This window comes from Macaca mulatta, chromosome 1 (genome assembly GCF_049350105.2).
Source record: "Macaca mulatta isolate MMU2019108-1 chromosome 1, T2T-MMU8v2.0, whole genome shotgun sequence".
In the NCBI taxonomy this organism is placed as follows: Eukaryota; Metazoa; Chordata; class Mammalia; order Primates; family Cercopithecidae; genus Macaca; species Macaca mulatta.
This window is the reverse complement of record NC_133406.1, coordinates 17225843-17242585: the sequence shown is the minus strand read 5'-3', so window position 1 is coordinate 17242585 and position 16743 is coordinate 17225843. Positions and strand designations below refer to the sequence as shown.

The window sequence follows — 16743 nt, the reverse complement described above, 5'->3', positions numbered from 1 at the left end:
TGTTTGAATTCCTTATTCAGTTTCTCCTTTAGTCAACTGAATTTTTCTCCTACTGTTGATTCATTTTGCTCACCAGTGGTCTATTTTTGCATTTTTTATCCAGTAAAGTATGTCCATCTTTAGTTTACCCACAGAAACATTTTAGGAAATGAAATTGACAGTATTCCCCAGTTTTAGGAATCAGGCTGATCTGTTGCTTTGTCAACAGATTTTGAGAGACGCTTGAGAGAAATGTAAGGTTAAAATTGTCTCTGCAAACTTGAGCTGTACATATGCTTATTCTTAGCCAGACGCCAGTTAATTAAAGACGATTCAGAAGAAAAGAATAAACCCACAGCAGAAAGTACAACGTTTTTGGCAAACTTCATAGTTATGGAAAGTATAAATACTTAGAAATTTAGGAGAAGCAAGAATATATTTAAAAAATTAGTATTAAATATAAATGCAAATGACTGGGCACAGTGGCTCATGTCTGTAATCCCAGGACTTTGGGAGGATCACTTGAGGTCAGGAGTTTCAGACCAACCTGGCCAACATGGCAAAACCCTGTCTCTACCAAAAAAAAAAAAAAAAAAAATTAGCCAGGTGTGGTGGCGCGTCTGTGTAGTTCCAGCTACTCGAGAGGCTGAGGTAGGAGAGTCACTTGAACACAGGAGGTGAAGGTTTCAGTGAGCGGAGATCATGTCACTGTAATCCAGCCTGGGTGACAGAGCAAGACTGTCTCAACAAATAAAAATAAATATAAAAAAAAAAATAAATGCAAACAGTTCTGGGTATTTATTTAAAATCTCAGTTGTTCCCATGGGAACAACTGGACATTCCTTATTAAATAATCAGAATAAAGGGAGGGCAGTAATTGAAATGGAAATATGAAGTTGCCTTTGGATCACTTAACAGAATAAGCCTGGATGTAGTATCATTTTCCCCTTAGATTAAATTGTAGTATTTAATGGGCTGAACTCACATGAGTTTTGCGGGGTGGGGAAAAGTTCTAGAGCCCAAGTACTGAAATCGTGTTTGAACATTTAAATACGTCATGGTTATGAGAATAGTTGAAAATACGGAGCTGACTTGGTTACCAGTCTCCAAAAAATAAGAAGCTGGTAATTTATTTCCTTATTGTTGTAAAAAAGAATCGTTAAACAGCTTGTGAGGAAAGGGTAGAAAGGAGAATGGTTATAATCTGAACATAAGGCTGTTCATATTTCTGATTCCTGTTCTCATTTTTTCATTATTAAACCACCAAAATCTCCTACAGATAAATGTCTGTAAGTCAAAATGTTTTTGGCACATGAATATAGTTTCAGTTTGGAATAAGATTATTTGAGGCAATGAGAAAGATCTGGTTGAATTAACACTTGGAATATTTGGATAAGCCAAATAGCAAGTTCATCAGTTAAAAATAAAGCTGTGATTTTTTATGAAACTGGACTTCGATGCAAACTGTGATGCTGTGATGTCAGGTGGAGCTTCCCAGTAAGCACGGGGACCTGCAAGAGATGGCACAGGGTGAGGGTGTGAACGCGTGCGTGTGCTACCTTACTCGTACCTGCCAATTTGGAAAGTTCAGCAAATTCACTATTAGGGCTTACTCCTTTCCTCTGCTCACTGCCTTTGCATCAGCACCTCGATCACAGGAAATATTTTCCAAGGAAAGATCAGAAATCCTTATGTTCATTTTTTTCCTCTCCCTCCATTGTCCCTTATGATATGAGTTACATGGGTGTATCTTATTAAAAAGAGTTTATGGTCTTATAAAATGTGACATCAGCCGGGCACAGTGGCTCACGCCTGTAATCCTGGCACTTTGGGAGGCCGAGGCGGGCAGATCCCGAGGTCAGGAGTTTGAGACCAGCTTGACCAACATGGTGAAACCCCCTCTCTACTAAAAATGCAAAAATTATCTGGGTGTGGTGGTGTGCGCCTGTAATCCCAGCCACTCAGGAGGCTGAGGCAGGAGAATCGCTTGAACCTGGGAGGTGGAGGTTGCAGTGAGCTGAAATTGCGCCACTGCACTCCAGCCTGGGTGACAGGTTGAGATTCTGTCTCAAAAAAAAAAAAAAGTGACACCTCATTTTCAGTTTGCTGAGTTATTTGGAGAAGTTGTACTGTACTAAAAGGACTCAGAATAATGGAATGTAACACCCTAGTTGAAAACACAGGATCCTTGAAATTCAGAGAAATAGGGAGAATGTGAGTCATGATGTGATGTATACTCAGAGAAGGAATCAAAGAACTGAATGTTCAAGTATTTCCCTGGCCTAGTTTCCTTTGATTCTTTTACTTAATGTCCTTTGCCTGGGCCAGAAAAACTCTAAATATATTTATTCCACCCTTGTTAAAAATTTATGTGCCTGATTTTGGTCAGATTACTCTAAAATATTTTCTTACTATAATACAGGTATGGTATATGTCTGCATGATTTATTAAATGGTCTTTCTATACTTCATTCCTCCCATGATCCTCAAAAGATGAGCTAGTTGGTGAGCACAAAGGTGAATGTCTGTTTTGAGTCCAGCAAACTCTCTGACTTCAGCCACCACTGAACTGGAAAGAAGTAACATGCGTTGCCAAAGGTGGCAAGGATGGCCCGCAGAGGCCCTGGTGCTCCTACCTCTCAGTTCAAATCTCTCTCCACTGCACCACACTGGCTTTCCCAGAAGTAAAGGTCTCAGATAACCAGCTTGAGTCATTTTTATAAATAGCCATATAGAATGGCTTGCTTCTGATGAATTTATGTACCCTGTTGTGCCTTTACAAGATCATCTGAAGTCTAGAGGAATTCGTGGCATTTGTGCCTCTGTGCTCCATGAATGTCTGATGGGTGCCATGTGACATTATCAGCTGTGAGGATAGAAGGGTCTAAGGAAGGATAAAGACCAAGTAGATAAACCTGAATTTCCTAAGGCTGTTTCCACAGTCATTTTGTTTTCCATTTGTCCTCTGACAGAAGGTGAGGGGCAAGGTTGTTAATGTCAATGGATTTGTGTGTATTGTGTGTTTGTGTTATTTTATTTTATTTTATTTTATTTATTTATTTATTTATTTATTTATTTATTTACACAAGGTCTTGCTTTGCCACCCAGGCTGGAGTGCAGTGGTGCGATCATAGCTCACTGTAGCCTCAGCCTCCTGGGCTCAAGGAATCCTCCCACCTCAGCTTCCCGAGTAGCTGGGATCACAGACACATGCCACCATGCTTGGCTAATTTTTGTATTATTATTATTATTATTATTATTATTATTATTATTTTTTGGTAGAGACGGAGTTTCACCATGTTGTCCAGGCTGGTCTTGAACGCCTGTGCTCAAGTGATCTGCCCATCTTGGCCTCCCAAAGTGCATGGATTACAGGTGTGACCCACCATACCTGGCTGTGTGAGTGTGTTTTAATTCAAGACCCAAGTGGCGCCTATGCTAAGATAGCTGTCATTTTGCTCTTTCCATCATTTGTGGTTTGCTTTAGTAATAATCTCTCATTCTTAAACTGATTTTTACAAAACAGGAAATGGGATGGGATAGTGAATAGAGGGAGAGGGAGAGGGTAGAGAGAAGGCTGTTCAGAGATGAAATTGATATTCCTCATCTCCTGTAGCTTTTTGCTAAAGTGGAACTTCAGCATAAAGCCATACATACACAGGCAGGAAGATGAGCGGACAACTGTCTGCAGGGAGCAGACCCTTTGCATAGTTAGCTTCCAAGCTGAAAAACACGTCCCTCACTTAGTGTAAAAAATGACATGTATCTCCTGTATATTTCTGTCTCTATTATCTATTACATTTCTAATATCGAATGTATCTTTATTATCTATATTTCTGTCTAATCTACTATCTCCTGTATATTTCTGTCTCTATTATCTATTACATTTCTAATATCGAATGTATCTTTATTATCTATATTTCTGTCTAATCTAATATCTCCTGTATATTTCTGTCTCTATTATCTATTACATTTCTAATATCGAATGTATCTTTATTATCTATATTTCTGTCTAATCTAATATATCCTGTATATTTCTGTCTCTATTACTCTATTATAGAGGAAAAAAAGACACGTGTCTCCTGTTATTTCTGTCTCTGTTATCCATGTTATCTGGTACTTTATAAAACCTGTGTGGTTTTTAGATTCTCTAAATATCTATAAATAAAAAAGGCTAGTAAAAGATTTTTGAATGATAGAGCAGTGAAAGAATATGGGATAGTAGACCTGGAAGGATTTTAGAAATAATTGCGTTCAACTTCCTCATTTTGCAGCTGAGAAAATGGAGCCCCAGATGAAAGTGACTTGTTCAAAGTCTTGCAGAAAGTTAGTGGGGTAGTGGTATAATTCTCTGAGTGTCGTTAATATTCTTTTTCTGCAGAAGTCCAGGTAAGAACAGGAACAGAGTTTGTTCTTCAAAGGCTCATCTTTGGGGCAGGTGTGTGGTTGTCACCCTGGGAGTGCCTCTGATGCTGAGAGCCAAGGCTTTGCCTCCAGTGCCAAGTGCGAAGGTGGTCATGGCTGGGTTACTGGTGGTACGAGGAACTGGTAACAAACTACCAAAGATTGCATGGAATGAGAGGTGGTTTCTCTAGGATATAACATTAAAGGGGTCTATCCAGGCCTGCCTGACATTGTGTCCCAGAGTAAGGGGTCAAATGGAACTTCCCACCTTGTCTTCCTACCCTTGCACCTGTCCCACACCATGATAGGTTTTATATGGGGACCTAGCCTGTATGTCCAGGTAATATCTACACCCTTCAAAGTAGCCTGTGCTCGACTACTGCTTGGGACTAGAGGTATGCCCACTGCACTGCAGTCCACCCTTGCAGGCAGTGCCCTGAGAAGAACCCTGGCAGGATGCAGGCTCCTGGCTCTTCAGGAAGGCACTTCTGGTCGTGGCTGCCTGAACCAGCTTTGGGTGGCATGTACCTTTGGCCCCCCCATTTACCCTTCCCCTCAAGGGTAAGGAGGATCAGGACAGAGCCCTCCAATGTGGCAGAGAGCAAGGGAGGAGTTCTTTTGCCTGGATTTAAGGAGAGTATTGGAAGTATTACAGAGCGAGGGTGTGGATTCAAGTATGTTATAAGGCTCTTGAGATAGGCTTCCCTAAGGGACAGGATCTGGAGAAACCGAGTAAATAGTTGTTAGTTGCTATTAGATTGGGGTGTGGGATTCTCTAACCAAATAGATGCCCAATGCAGCTGTCTTAGTCCATTTTGTTACTGCAGACTGAGTGATTTATAAAGAGAGAAGATTTATTTCTTACACTTCTGGAGGCTTGGAAGTCCGAGGTTGAGGGGGCTGTATCTGGCAAGGACCTTCTTACTGCATCATCCCATGGCAGGAAGCAGAAGGGCAAGAGAGATCGAGAGAGAGAGAGAGAGAGAGAGAGAGCACGTGTGTGAGAGAGAGCAGGGGGGAGAGAGAGAGAGAGAGACAGAGAAGGGGAGGGGATCAAACTCACCCTTTTATTAGGAACCCACTCCCCCAATAATGATATTAATCCATTCATGAGGCCAGTTTCCTGAAAACCTAAACATTTCTTAAAGGTCCTGCCTCTCAACATGGTTGCCTTGGGAATTAAGTTTCCAACACATGAATTCTGGAGGACACACTGACATTATAGCAGTAGCTATAGGTTTCTGAGAAAGATGAGCGAGATGCTCTAAGCACAATCACTCTGAATTTTTGGAGCCATCTTCTGACCTTGGCATCATGTTGGCAGTGAGGACTCATTTGGCACTTTGCTAGAGGCAGGCTCCCAGATGAGACCACTGGTGCCCTTTGCCCAGGCCTACACCTCACTTCCAGACTTCTAGCTCTTACCATTCTAAGAGGCAGGAATGAGTGGCCCTCCACATGTCTTCCTTTCCATGACAGCCTGTATTAGTTTGCTGCCATAATAAAGCAGCACCACAGCCACCTGGCTTAAATACAGAAATTTATCATGTCTAGAAGTCCAAGAATTGGCCGGGTGCAGTGGCCCACACCTGTAATCCCAACAGTTTGGAAGGCCGAGGTGGGTGGATCACTTGAGGTCAGGAGTTTGAGACCAGCCTGGCTAATATGGTGAAACCCTGTTTCTACTAAAAATACCAAAAAATTAGCCGGGTGTTCTGGCACAGGCCTGTAATCCCAGCTACTTGGGAGGCTGAGGCAGGAGAATCGCTTGAACCCAGAAAATGGAGGTTGCAGTGAGCTGAGATCATACCACTGCACTCCAGCCTGGGAGACAGAATGAGACTCCATCTCAAAAAAAAAAAAAAAAAAAAAAAAAAAAAGGCCAAGAATCAAGGTGTCAGCAGGGTTGCTTTCTTCTGGGGACTGTCAGGGAAGGATCTGCATCTCTCCTTGGCTTGTAGATGATCATTTTCTCCCTGTGTCTTTTCATGTCATCTTCCCTCTGTACATGTCTCTGAATCCACATTTCCCCTTTTATAAGGACACCAGTCATGTCGGAGTATGGTTGATCTTAACTCAAAGTACATTTGCAATGACCTGTTTCCAACTGCAGTCACATTCTGAGGTATGGAGGTCAGGACATCAACATACAAATTTTGTGGAGAACACAGTTCAACATGTAATATAGCCCATGAAAGGAAACCCTCCAACAGAGATAAACCGAGATAAATACGACTTCCGAGAGATGGAATTTTGAAAGAAGAGGGGACATCTGATGAGTTGACTCCAAGTTTTTAACCTCTTCTTTCTCTGTCATGCAAAGCTCCACCCCAGCCATACAGTCAAGAGCAGCTGCAGCCTTTAATCCCTGATCCTGAGGGGGCAGTGGTGGGAAGTGGGGATAAAAATGGAGCCACTCACCATCCTGTGGTTTGAGTGTGCCTCTAACAGAGGTGAGGATGCTTCCGCCCCACTCTACCGCACCCCACTTGTTTCTTAAAGAGAAGGCAAGAATGTGAGTATTATACATTAATCAAATATTTATTAGGTACACACTGTGTGCCAAGCACTTCAAGTACTTCTCCAAAGATCCTTGCCCACATGGCATTCTTTTTCTAGTGGTAAAAGGCAGAAATAAATAACAAACATAATAAATAAGTAAGTTACAGGTAGGTTAGTAGAAAATGAACATGACTTGGGGGTTGGGGCGGAAGACGAGTGGATGTGGAATTTACAGCTGTCGATGGAGTAGTCAGGCCAGCCTCACTGAGAGTGTCAGAGGTGAGCAAGGACTTGCAGGTGGGAGGGGGTCGGCCCATTATATGTGCTGGGGCAGAAGGTCAAGGCAGTGGAGCCTGCACCAGCCACAGCAGACTTGAGGAGCTGTCAGGAGGCCTCTGTGGCCAGGGTGGAGCAAGCAAAGAAGGGAGTTGTAGGAGAGGAGGTAATAGACGTGATGAGAGATGGGCCATATAGGTCCTTGCAGACTTGGCTCGACCCAGGGGTGATGGAGCAGGGTTTTGGGCTGAATAGTGGCATTTTATTTGACATGCTTGTGAGGCTCACCCTGGCTGTATCTCAAAAACAGACTGTGGAGGAGTGAGGGTAAATGCAGAACTGTTCTGAGACTATTGCAGCATTTCAGAGGAGAGGTGCCTGTGGCTTGGAGCAGAGTGGTAGAATTAGAGACAGTTCTTTGGTCGGATCAGTTATCTTTAGAATAGTTTCTCACTCCCAAGTCATTAAACCAAAATTGCCTGGCTGTATCCTCCTGTATAAATGTCTCATTCTGGCCCTTGACCAAGTCTTGGCTTGTATTATCTAGATTAGTGACTGTTATTGACTTAAATTCCGTTTGCCCTTCTAATTATGGCTGAAAAGCAATCTGTCCCTCCCCAGATTGAATTTTTGTTCCTTATATTTTTGACATCAGTGATTGCATTATGTTTGTGATATTGCAGGAGTATTGAAGGGAGCCCTTTTTCATTTCTAATGAATCATTTTTAAATAATAATTTTTAAATCATAATCCATAATCATTTTTAAAAATCAAATACATTCTCACATAACATTTTCTTAGAGCCACCATTCATAATACTTAGCTCCTAAACTGCAGACAAGAATGATAATATTCTACACACATTTATTGTTGTAGCGGCCCGCAGTCTCCCAGTTGGGCAGATTGAAAAGAAACTGTCAGTCTGAAGAAAACAAAAGAGTTGCTGTGTTTTCTGTTGGACCTGCTGCTGCTGCTACATGGAGTAGCAACTATCTTTACCTGGATCGTGAAGTACCAGTGTGTGGTGCCTTAATAATACATATAACTCATCATACCATGAGAAATGGAAAATTCCACATGCACGAGTCTGCTAGGGCTGTCGTAATAAAGTACCATGGATAGGGTGGCTTAGACAACAGAAATTTATTTTCTCACAACTCTGATGGCTGAATGTCTAAGATCAAGGTGTCGGCAGGGCTGGTTTCTTCTGAGGCTCTTCTCATTGACTTGCAGACAGCCATTTTCTCTTTTGTCCTCAGATGGTCTTCCCTCCACGTGTGTCTGTCTCCACATCTCTCTTTTTTTTTTTTTTTTTAAGGCAGAGTCTGGCTCTGTAGCCCAGGCTGGAGTGCAGTGGCATGATCTTGGCTGACTGCAAGCTCGGCCTCCCGGGTTTACGCCATTCTCCTGCCTCAGCCTCCCAAGTAGCTGGGACTACAGGCACCCGCCACCACACCCAACTAATTTTTTATATTTTTAGTAGAGACAGGGTTTCACCATGTTAGCCAAGATGGTCTAGATCTCCTGACCTCGTGATCCACCCACCTCGACCTCCCAAAGTGCTGGGATTACAGGCGTGAGCCACCACACCCGGTCCTCCACATCTCTTCCTATAATGATACCAGTCATATTGGATTGGGGTCCACCCTAATGACTTTATTTTAAATTTGTTACCTATTGAAAAGCCCTATCTCCAAACACCATCACATTCTTAGGTACTGGGGATTCGGACTCTAACCTGTGAATTTTGGGGTACATAACTCAACTGGATTTAATTTCCTTTTGCTACAGTCATCACCCCCAGGACCATCTGCTACTGATGTACGTTCTGTGCAGCACATTCATGTCAGTAGTCTCAATTTTTCTGTTTCATTTGTTGAGGGTGAAATTTGGTCATATGATTGGAACACCAGTTTGTGAGTAAAGAATAACGTGTATTTACAAATCATGATATTGATTATATTGTACATTTAACAAAATTCTAAAGTAGAATTCCAAAAATTTGTCTGGATGATGACAGTTCATTTTAAATAGGTACACAGCTTCTGGGAGCGGTAGTTAGTATTGTTGAGTAGTTAGGAGAGCAGATAGTTAGACTGCCTGGGTTACCATTTAATCTCCCATAATTACCAACTGGTTACCCCTGGGAAAGTTACTTAAATCTCTCTTAGTCTCTTTGATTAAATTTTCTTGTCTTACAATGTAGATAATTGTAGTTTCTACTTCATAGAGTTATAATAAGAATTTAAAATGCTCATCTGCATAAAGAATTTGGGAGAGTGTCTGGTACATAGTAAGTGTTCAATAAATGTTGGACTCTGTTATTTCCGGGGCAGCCACTTGGAATGAAGATACTGATTTGGGTAAATTAGGTCTGGTGTGTTTCTGAAAACATATTTGCTAATTTGTGTGGACAAATTATGTGTTTCTAGGATAAGGCATAATTTCATCTGAGAAGATAGTTCATACTTGTTATGAATAATATGCAAGTTTTTTAAAAAGTGGGGATTGGTTATACTCATTTAAAGTACACGGAATTCTTGCTTATCAACATTGAACTGGTCTTATTTTCTGGTTTTCGGTTTGTATTCCTGCTCCTGGAATTATGGTTTGGGGACCACAGTGTGATGGCAGCAGCAATGTGTGTGTGTGTGGGGGGGGCTAAAGTGACATCTTTGTACACTAGGCCAGACACCCCTCTTCAATAAAAGCAGATTCCCTGTTATCTTTATTATATTTTATAATGCTGTGTAAACTTTGGTTTGAGAGAATTCTTCTATTATAAATAGCCTGTAACCCACTAGCATAGTATATAGATTACTCATATCATCTGCTCCCCCACAATTGCTTTTATTCTGTATATACCTCAGGGATACAACTCATGTTAATAGTAGCCTGAGCAAAACATAATTGGGAAGGTAAATCTGTTGCAAAAAGGAATATAGCATAAATTAAATATAAATCAAATTAAATATAAAACAATGCATTTAATTATCTGCACCACTGCCTCCTTCCTCTAACATGATATCTAAGAGGAGACTAATTTTCTTTCTGGGATAGGGCCAGATCTGAGCCCAGACCAGTGAACTGTGTCAACCCCTGGAAAGACGGTGCTTGACCTACTTTTTATGTGATATGTTGGGCATTAGCTAACAGCACAGCCGTTTTGGTCAGCTAAAATTTCAGTATCAGTAAGAGGATCTGCTACTCATCTGAATTGTGAATGCATGAGCTAGTCTGTGTGTGTGGTTGGGAACATCTACTTATAATACACTATTAAATGCTCACATAGGTTCAATGATGTGGTGAACCATTTGTTAAAAATGTATTTGTTGAATAGACTCTCACGAGCTCAGCAAGGGAAAGTACATTTCTGCCCAAGGAAGGTTTTCAGTTTGGACAGCAGGCATTAGACGTCCAAAGCTGGTGCTGCTATTAGAATCAGAGGAAGAAGCAGACCGGGTCCACGTTGAATGCCCTCTGTACTTCTCTCCCCACCACCCTAAGTGGTTTCATCTGCCCCAATCTCCGTGTCTGTGTGACACTCTGACTTACGTTCTCTCAAAAGATCCAGTCCCCAGCCAGCCAGAGTCTAGAATTCTCCAGGCAGGCTTCCAAAGGTTGTTTTCCTCTGTTCCCACTGAGTACACTAATTTTTGTCAGATGGCAACTCCTGCATTCTGAAGAGTCTGGTGTCACATGCTCCACCTCTGTCAACCCTCACTTCCTCCTTTTGGGCTGATCTCAGCTGGACTGGAAAACCCTCCTCTGTTGAAAGTAGGTCTCAAGTGGTAATGACTGATTAGTATGGACCCGCACCAGTTCCCAGGTGTTTACAATTGAAACGAGTTTGCTTATACTCAGAAATGACAAATTGGTGGATGTGATAACATCAAAAAATTGTTCTTACGGTTGAAGAACAAACAAACAAAAATCAGCAAATTGGCAGCTTAGCTCTAATACTTGGCAGCCCCTGGTATAAGATTTCCTGACACCCTGCACCCCCTCCCCACACATACCCCCAAAACCTTGACCTTTCCTTTTGCAGGTCATCATTTAATCAAGTAATCACTCCTCTTCTGGCATCTGTTACATTTTCTGGCATATCTAGCAGCAATAAGTGGTTGTGGGCAGGAACCATGTCTTCATGCTCTAAGTCCCTAACTTGCTGGGTGCCCAGCAGATAGATATTTGAAGAATGGATGAGTTCATGAATGCATGAAAGAATGGAAAACTCTAGAATGGATGTTCTCACTGCTCTGAGCATCCACGTAATCCAGTCCTGTTCCTCCCTCCCCTTTCTGACCCGTATCACTCTGCGGGGCCCGTGTGCCCCCGACTGGCTTACACTGCTGAAGGGTCCTGCCTGGCTTTGTCACATTCAGACTTTCTTCCTCCAAATCATCTCTCATAGTGCCACCCAATTAGTTTTCTAAAAAATGAAAACATCTTTTTCATGTTGGTCTCTTGCTAAAAAATGGAATGATTTCTTATTGCTTGAGGGATAAAACTCAAAACTCCTTAGTCTGTCATTTAATACTGACTAAAGCTTGCCCTTGGTATTTCTTTTTTTTTTTTTTTTTTTTTTTTTTTGAGAAGGAGTCTCGCTCTGTCGCCCAGGCTGGAGTGCAGTGGCCGGATCTCAGCTCACTGCAAGCTCCGCCTCCTGGATTCACGCCATTCTCCTGCCTCAGCCTCCCGAGTAGCTGGGACTACAGGTGCCCGCCACCTCGCCCGGCTAGTTTTTTTGTATTTTTTTAGTAGAGACGGGGTTTCACCATGTTAACCAGGATGGTCTTGATCTCCTGACCTCGTGATCCGCCCGTCTCACCCTCCCAAAGTGCTGGGATTACAGGCTTGAGCCACTGCGCCTGGCCGATATTTCTTTAAAATTATTTTAATTGTAAATATTTTAAACATATTTAAAAATACAACACTCATTTACTCACCATTACAATTAAACAGATAGTAGAATGTACTCCATATTTACTTTGATTTTCTTTCCCTAACTAAATAAATTTATTTTCTTTTATTTTTTAGAGATGGAGTTTCACTCTGTCACCCAGGCTGGAGTGCAGTGGCATGATCTCGGCTCATACCAAGCAATTCTCCTGGGTTCAAGCAATTCTCCTGCCTCAGCCTCCCAAGTAACTGGGACTACAGGTGCATGCCACCACGCCTGGCTAATTTTTGTATTTTAGTAGAGATGGGGTTTCACCATATTGGCCAGGCTGGTCTCGAGCTCCTGACCACAGGTGATCCCCCTACCTCGGCCTCCCAAAGTGCTGGGATTACAGGCGTGAGCCACTGCGCCCGGCCCCTAACTAAATAAATAAGCAAACATTGTAGATACAGATAGGCCCCACTCCATCCTTCCCTCTCCTTTCCTACCAGAAATAGTCATTTCCTTGTTTAACTTTATCTTTCACAAGTCCAGTGTGAGAACCATTTGGTCCAGTTAGATTTATCTTCTTGCTAGAATTTCATTCTCCTTTTTTTTGTTGTTGTTTTTTTGTTTTTTCCATTGAGGCCCAGTTCACTTTTCACCTCCTCCGGTAAGCTTTCCTAGTTCTAAATTGCTCCACAAGTTATTGTCTCCATTGCTCAAGGCAGACAATATTCTGCCTGGTGACAGCTTTTATGTAGCAGTTTTCTCCTAGTATTGATTTTCTATTCCCCTTATAGTAATTTTTTCCTCTTGCTTTATATTATAGCGAATCACGTGCGTGTGTTTCTTGTCCACTAGGTAACAAGCTTCATAATAAGATCTGACTCTTAATTGCATTGATTCATTCATTCTACAGATATTGAGTGAGGGCTGACTAACAAGCTCCAGGAATTGTTTAAGCAATGGGGGTGCAGGAATGAACACAACAGACAGTCACTGCCTTCGTGGAACTTAAGTTCCAGTGGGAGAGAGAGAAATTACGTGAATAAATAAATATGTCAAGGTGAAAAGTGCTAAGGAGAAAAGAGAAGCGGGAGAACCTAAGGGGTGCTATCTCAGACATACTTTAAATATATGTCTCTCCTTTATGCTCTGCTTCAGTGCTCAATGCAGAGGGCACTGGGTACGTACTTGCCGAATCGCATGGTCTACCCAAATAGATACTATTTGATTCCCTGCTAGTGAGACACTACTCAGCATACACCTTCCTTCTGGGAAGGTGGTTATAGGAATGCAGATTTTAATCCTTTGCTGCCAGGAGCACACCTTGGCTGTTCTTCCCGTTATCAGTAGATGTACACTCCGGGCATGATAAAATTGTAATACTAGCTTTAGTAAGGCATAATAAGGGAGGAAACGTCTGCTTCCTAGCACCATATTTATTCCATAGTCAAATGGAACCAATTTGGCATCATCTTTCCTCCTGCACTTCTTCATCCATCAGACCAGTGGAAGGTTCACTTTTTGCAGTATTCCTAACTGTGGTGGTATTGAATTGTGGTTACCAAGAAGACCAATCTCCTCTTTTTAATTTTTCCAGCCTCCAGGAAAGAATAAAATCCCTCAACTTGTCACTTAAAGAAATCACTACTAAGGTAAGTACCTTTATACTCCCATTTTCCAAAAAAGCCTATGAAGCTTTCCTTTGACTTGATTTTACGTCTAGATCATAGGATACCTAGCTTCTGCAAAAACACGTAGACTTTGTCAAGCCATTTTGCAGTCCCAATGATGAGTTAAAAGAGCCAGGAGAGAGTGCTTCTGCCATAGTGGAGGTCTCGACTTGTGAACACCCCAGAAATGGACTGGTTTGGTCTTTGCTACAAAAGAAGCTGTCAATTTAGCAACTGGAAAAGGACTGCCACTATGCATATTGAAACCCTTTGCTTAAAGATGCATTCGGGGCTGGGTGCAGTGGCTTACGCCTGTAATCCCAGCACTTTGGGAGGCTGAGGCAGGCGGATCACCTGAGTTCAAGAGTTCGAGATCAGCCTGACCAACATCGTGAAACCCCATCTCTTCTAAAAATACAAAAATCAGCTGGGCATGGTGGCGGGTGCCTGTGATCCCAGCTACTCGGGAGGCCAAAGTAGGAGAATCACTTTAACCCAGGTGGTGGAGGTTGCAGTGAGCCGAGGTTGCACCATTGCATTCCAGCCTGGGAGACAGAGCGAGACTCCATCTCAAAGAAAAAAAAAATGCTTTCAGGATAGTAGTAACTTGAGAAATTAATTACTTTTCTTCCCAGGAGGGCAATGTCTAGTTTCCTCACAAATGAAACAGTCGGTGACTGTTTTTTGTTCTTTAAAGCTTTTCAGTTGGCTTGACAATCATTTTGCCTACTTTATACATCGTTTATACTGCCATAGCAAGACCTTGATTTGTGTACAGACAGAATATGTCTTCATTATTCCCTGGGAGCATGGTCAATTAATTTAAATAGTCAATGTCCTCATTAGTTAGGATAACCACAGTTTACAAAACAAAAGCCCTTCTCATATATATTTATACCTGGCCAGGTTATTGACAGACTGAGAAAGAGGATCAATTACTCTGTGAATTATGACTAAATGTTGTGGCAGAGAACTGGGTATGAATCATTCATTATTTGCAGTAGGTCTGGGAACCAGGGGTGGTTGTACGATGGTCGAAATGTAAAAAGGACAGCTTGCTGAGCAGAGAGCAATGCAGCCAAGAGCCTGTTGGCCTGGAAGGACTCTCTTCCAGTCTCTGTGCCCAGGGAAAGAAAGTCTTGGACCCTGGATCAGGAAACACGCCAAGGGCTCACCGCAGCTAAGCCAAAATCGGGGATGTGTTGTTGGCAAAAATGTCTAGAGTTACTCTGTGCATTTTCTCCGTTTCTGTATCGAATTTATTTCTGAAAACAACACCCAGTGATTTTGCTAAAGGTCACAGAGCCGCAGGTTTGATGGGTAATTATAACTTGCATACAAATAGAGCTTCCTGTTAGGAACAAGTGGTGCCCATAAGACAGCATCGGAACCAGGGACCCAGAAATGCCTGAATTCTGCTCTGCTCACCCAAAGGCTCTACCACCCAGGCTGGAGTGTAATGGCAGGATCACAGCTCACTGCAGCCTTGATCTCCTGGGCTCAGGTAATCCTTCTGCCTCAGCCTCCCAAGTAGCTGGGACTACAGACATATGCTGCCTTGCCCAGCTAAATTTGTTTGATTTTTAGTAGAGACCAGGTTTTGCTAGGTTGCTCAGGCTGGTCTTGAACTTCTGAGCTCAGGCGATTCTCCTGCCTCAGTCTGTCAAAATTGGGATTGCAGGCAAGAACCACCGCACCTGGCCTCTCTTACATCTTCTACTGTTTATTAGGTGCATCCTGATTTCTGTGTAGAATTAAAAGATAGGAGAACTGTCTTGGGTCTGAGTTTATTGACTATCTTCAGAACATACTGTATAGGTAACATGAATGCATCTGTACACCAACACTGAGGATACAGGTGTGCCTATTATATAATGCAGATGGTGCTTATATGTGTGTGTTTATGACACTGTGTATTGTGGATACACACATATACTGATATGTACTCAGTACTAGGATTTGTTGAAAATCTTGAACTACTATTAAAGATCTTAGATTTTCCCAAATATCAAAAATGGTTTGCTTTGTTTGCATACAGTCTTACTCCATTTGGGTTGTTATAACAAAGTATCATAGACGGGGTGGCTTATAAACAACAGAAATTTAATTCCCATTGCTTTGAAGACTGGAAGTCTGAGATCAGGGTTCCAGCATGGCTAAGTTCTGGTGAGAGGCCCTCTTCCAGGCTGCAGATTGACTTCTTGTTGTATTCCTGCATGGAAGAAAGAGGGCAAGGCGGGGTCTCGGGTTTCTTTATAAGGGTACTAACCCTTCATGGGGGCCCCACCTTCATGATCTGATCACCTCCCAAAGGCCCCACCTCCTAATGCCATCACCTTGGGAGTTAGAATTTCAACCTGTGAATTCTGGGGGGACAAAAACATTTCCAACCATTGCATATACCTTGTCTAATACATTTAAAACACTTTATAATTACTTTGCTTTTCCATAAAATTAAGGAACTCATGTCTTTGATTTTAAAATGTAAACATAAAAGCTCCATTTGATAATGAGTTCCTTGGTGTCCAATTTTATTTGTAAATAAAAAGGATACACAGGTTTTCTGGGGATGTGTACGTGTGTGTGCAGAGTTGGATAGGTATGTGTGCACAGACATGAATGTGTGTGTGTGTGTGTGCTGTGGGAAGGGGGTTATATTAGTCCACAGAGAATTAAAACAAAACTGTCCAGTCATACAAAACACCTTTCTCTTTACTTTAAACTAGATTGACTAGTGACCATGAGCTAAAGGTCTCAGACTGACATAGCTTTCTTTCTCTAGTGTGTTAGATACACACACACACACACACACACACACACACACACACACATACCCCTACCTGATATTCTTTAGACTCCTGTCTCAGAAAGAAATGAAACCTTCCTTGCACTCATTACATTTCTTAAACTCTTATGGGTTACCCAAACCAAAGGTAATTAAGGGATAAATGAGATGGAAGAAACAGTTGGAAATAAATGGGATATCTGGAGATTGGTAGATATTAGATTACATCCAGCAGAG

General features: G+C 42.0%; 1 protein-coding gene across 1 annotated transcript in view; it reads left to right on the top strand.

The window, feature by feature from the left end:
* DISC1 (DISC1 scaffold protein) overlaps window positions 1-16743 on the top strand; it is a gene marked incomplete at its 5' end in the record, with an annotated part of 329302 nt that overhangs the window by 90603 nt on the left and 221956 nt on the right. Inside the window, 1 exon segment of the mRNA NM_001114355.1 lies at window positions 13649-13703. Coding sequence (NP_001107827.1) covers window positions 13649-13703 — 55 coding nt within the window.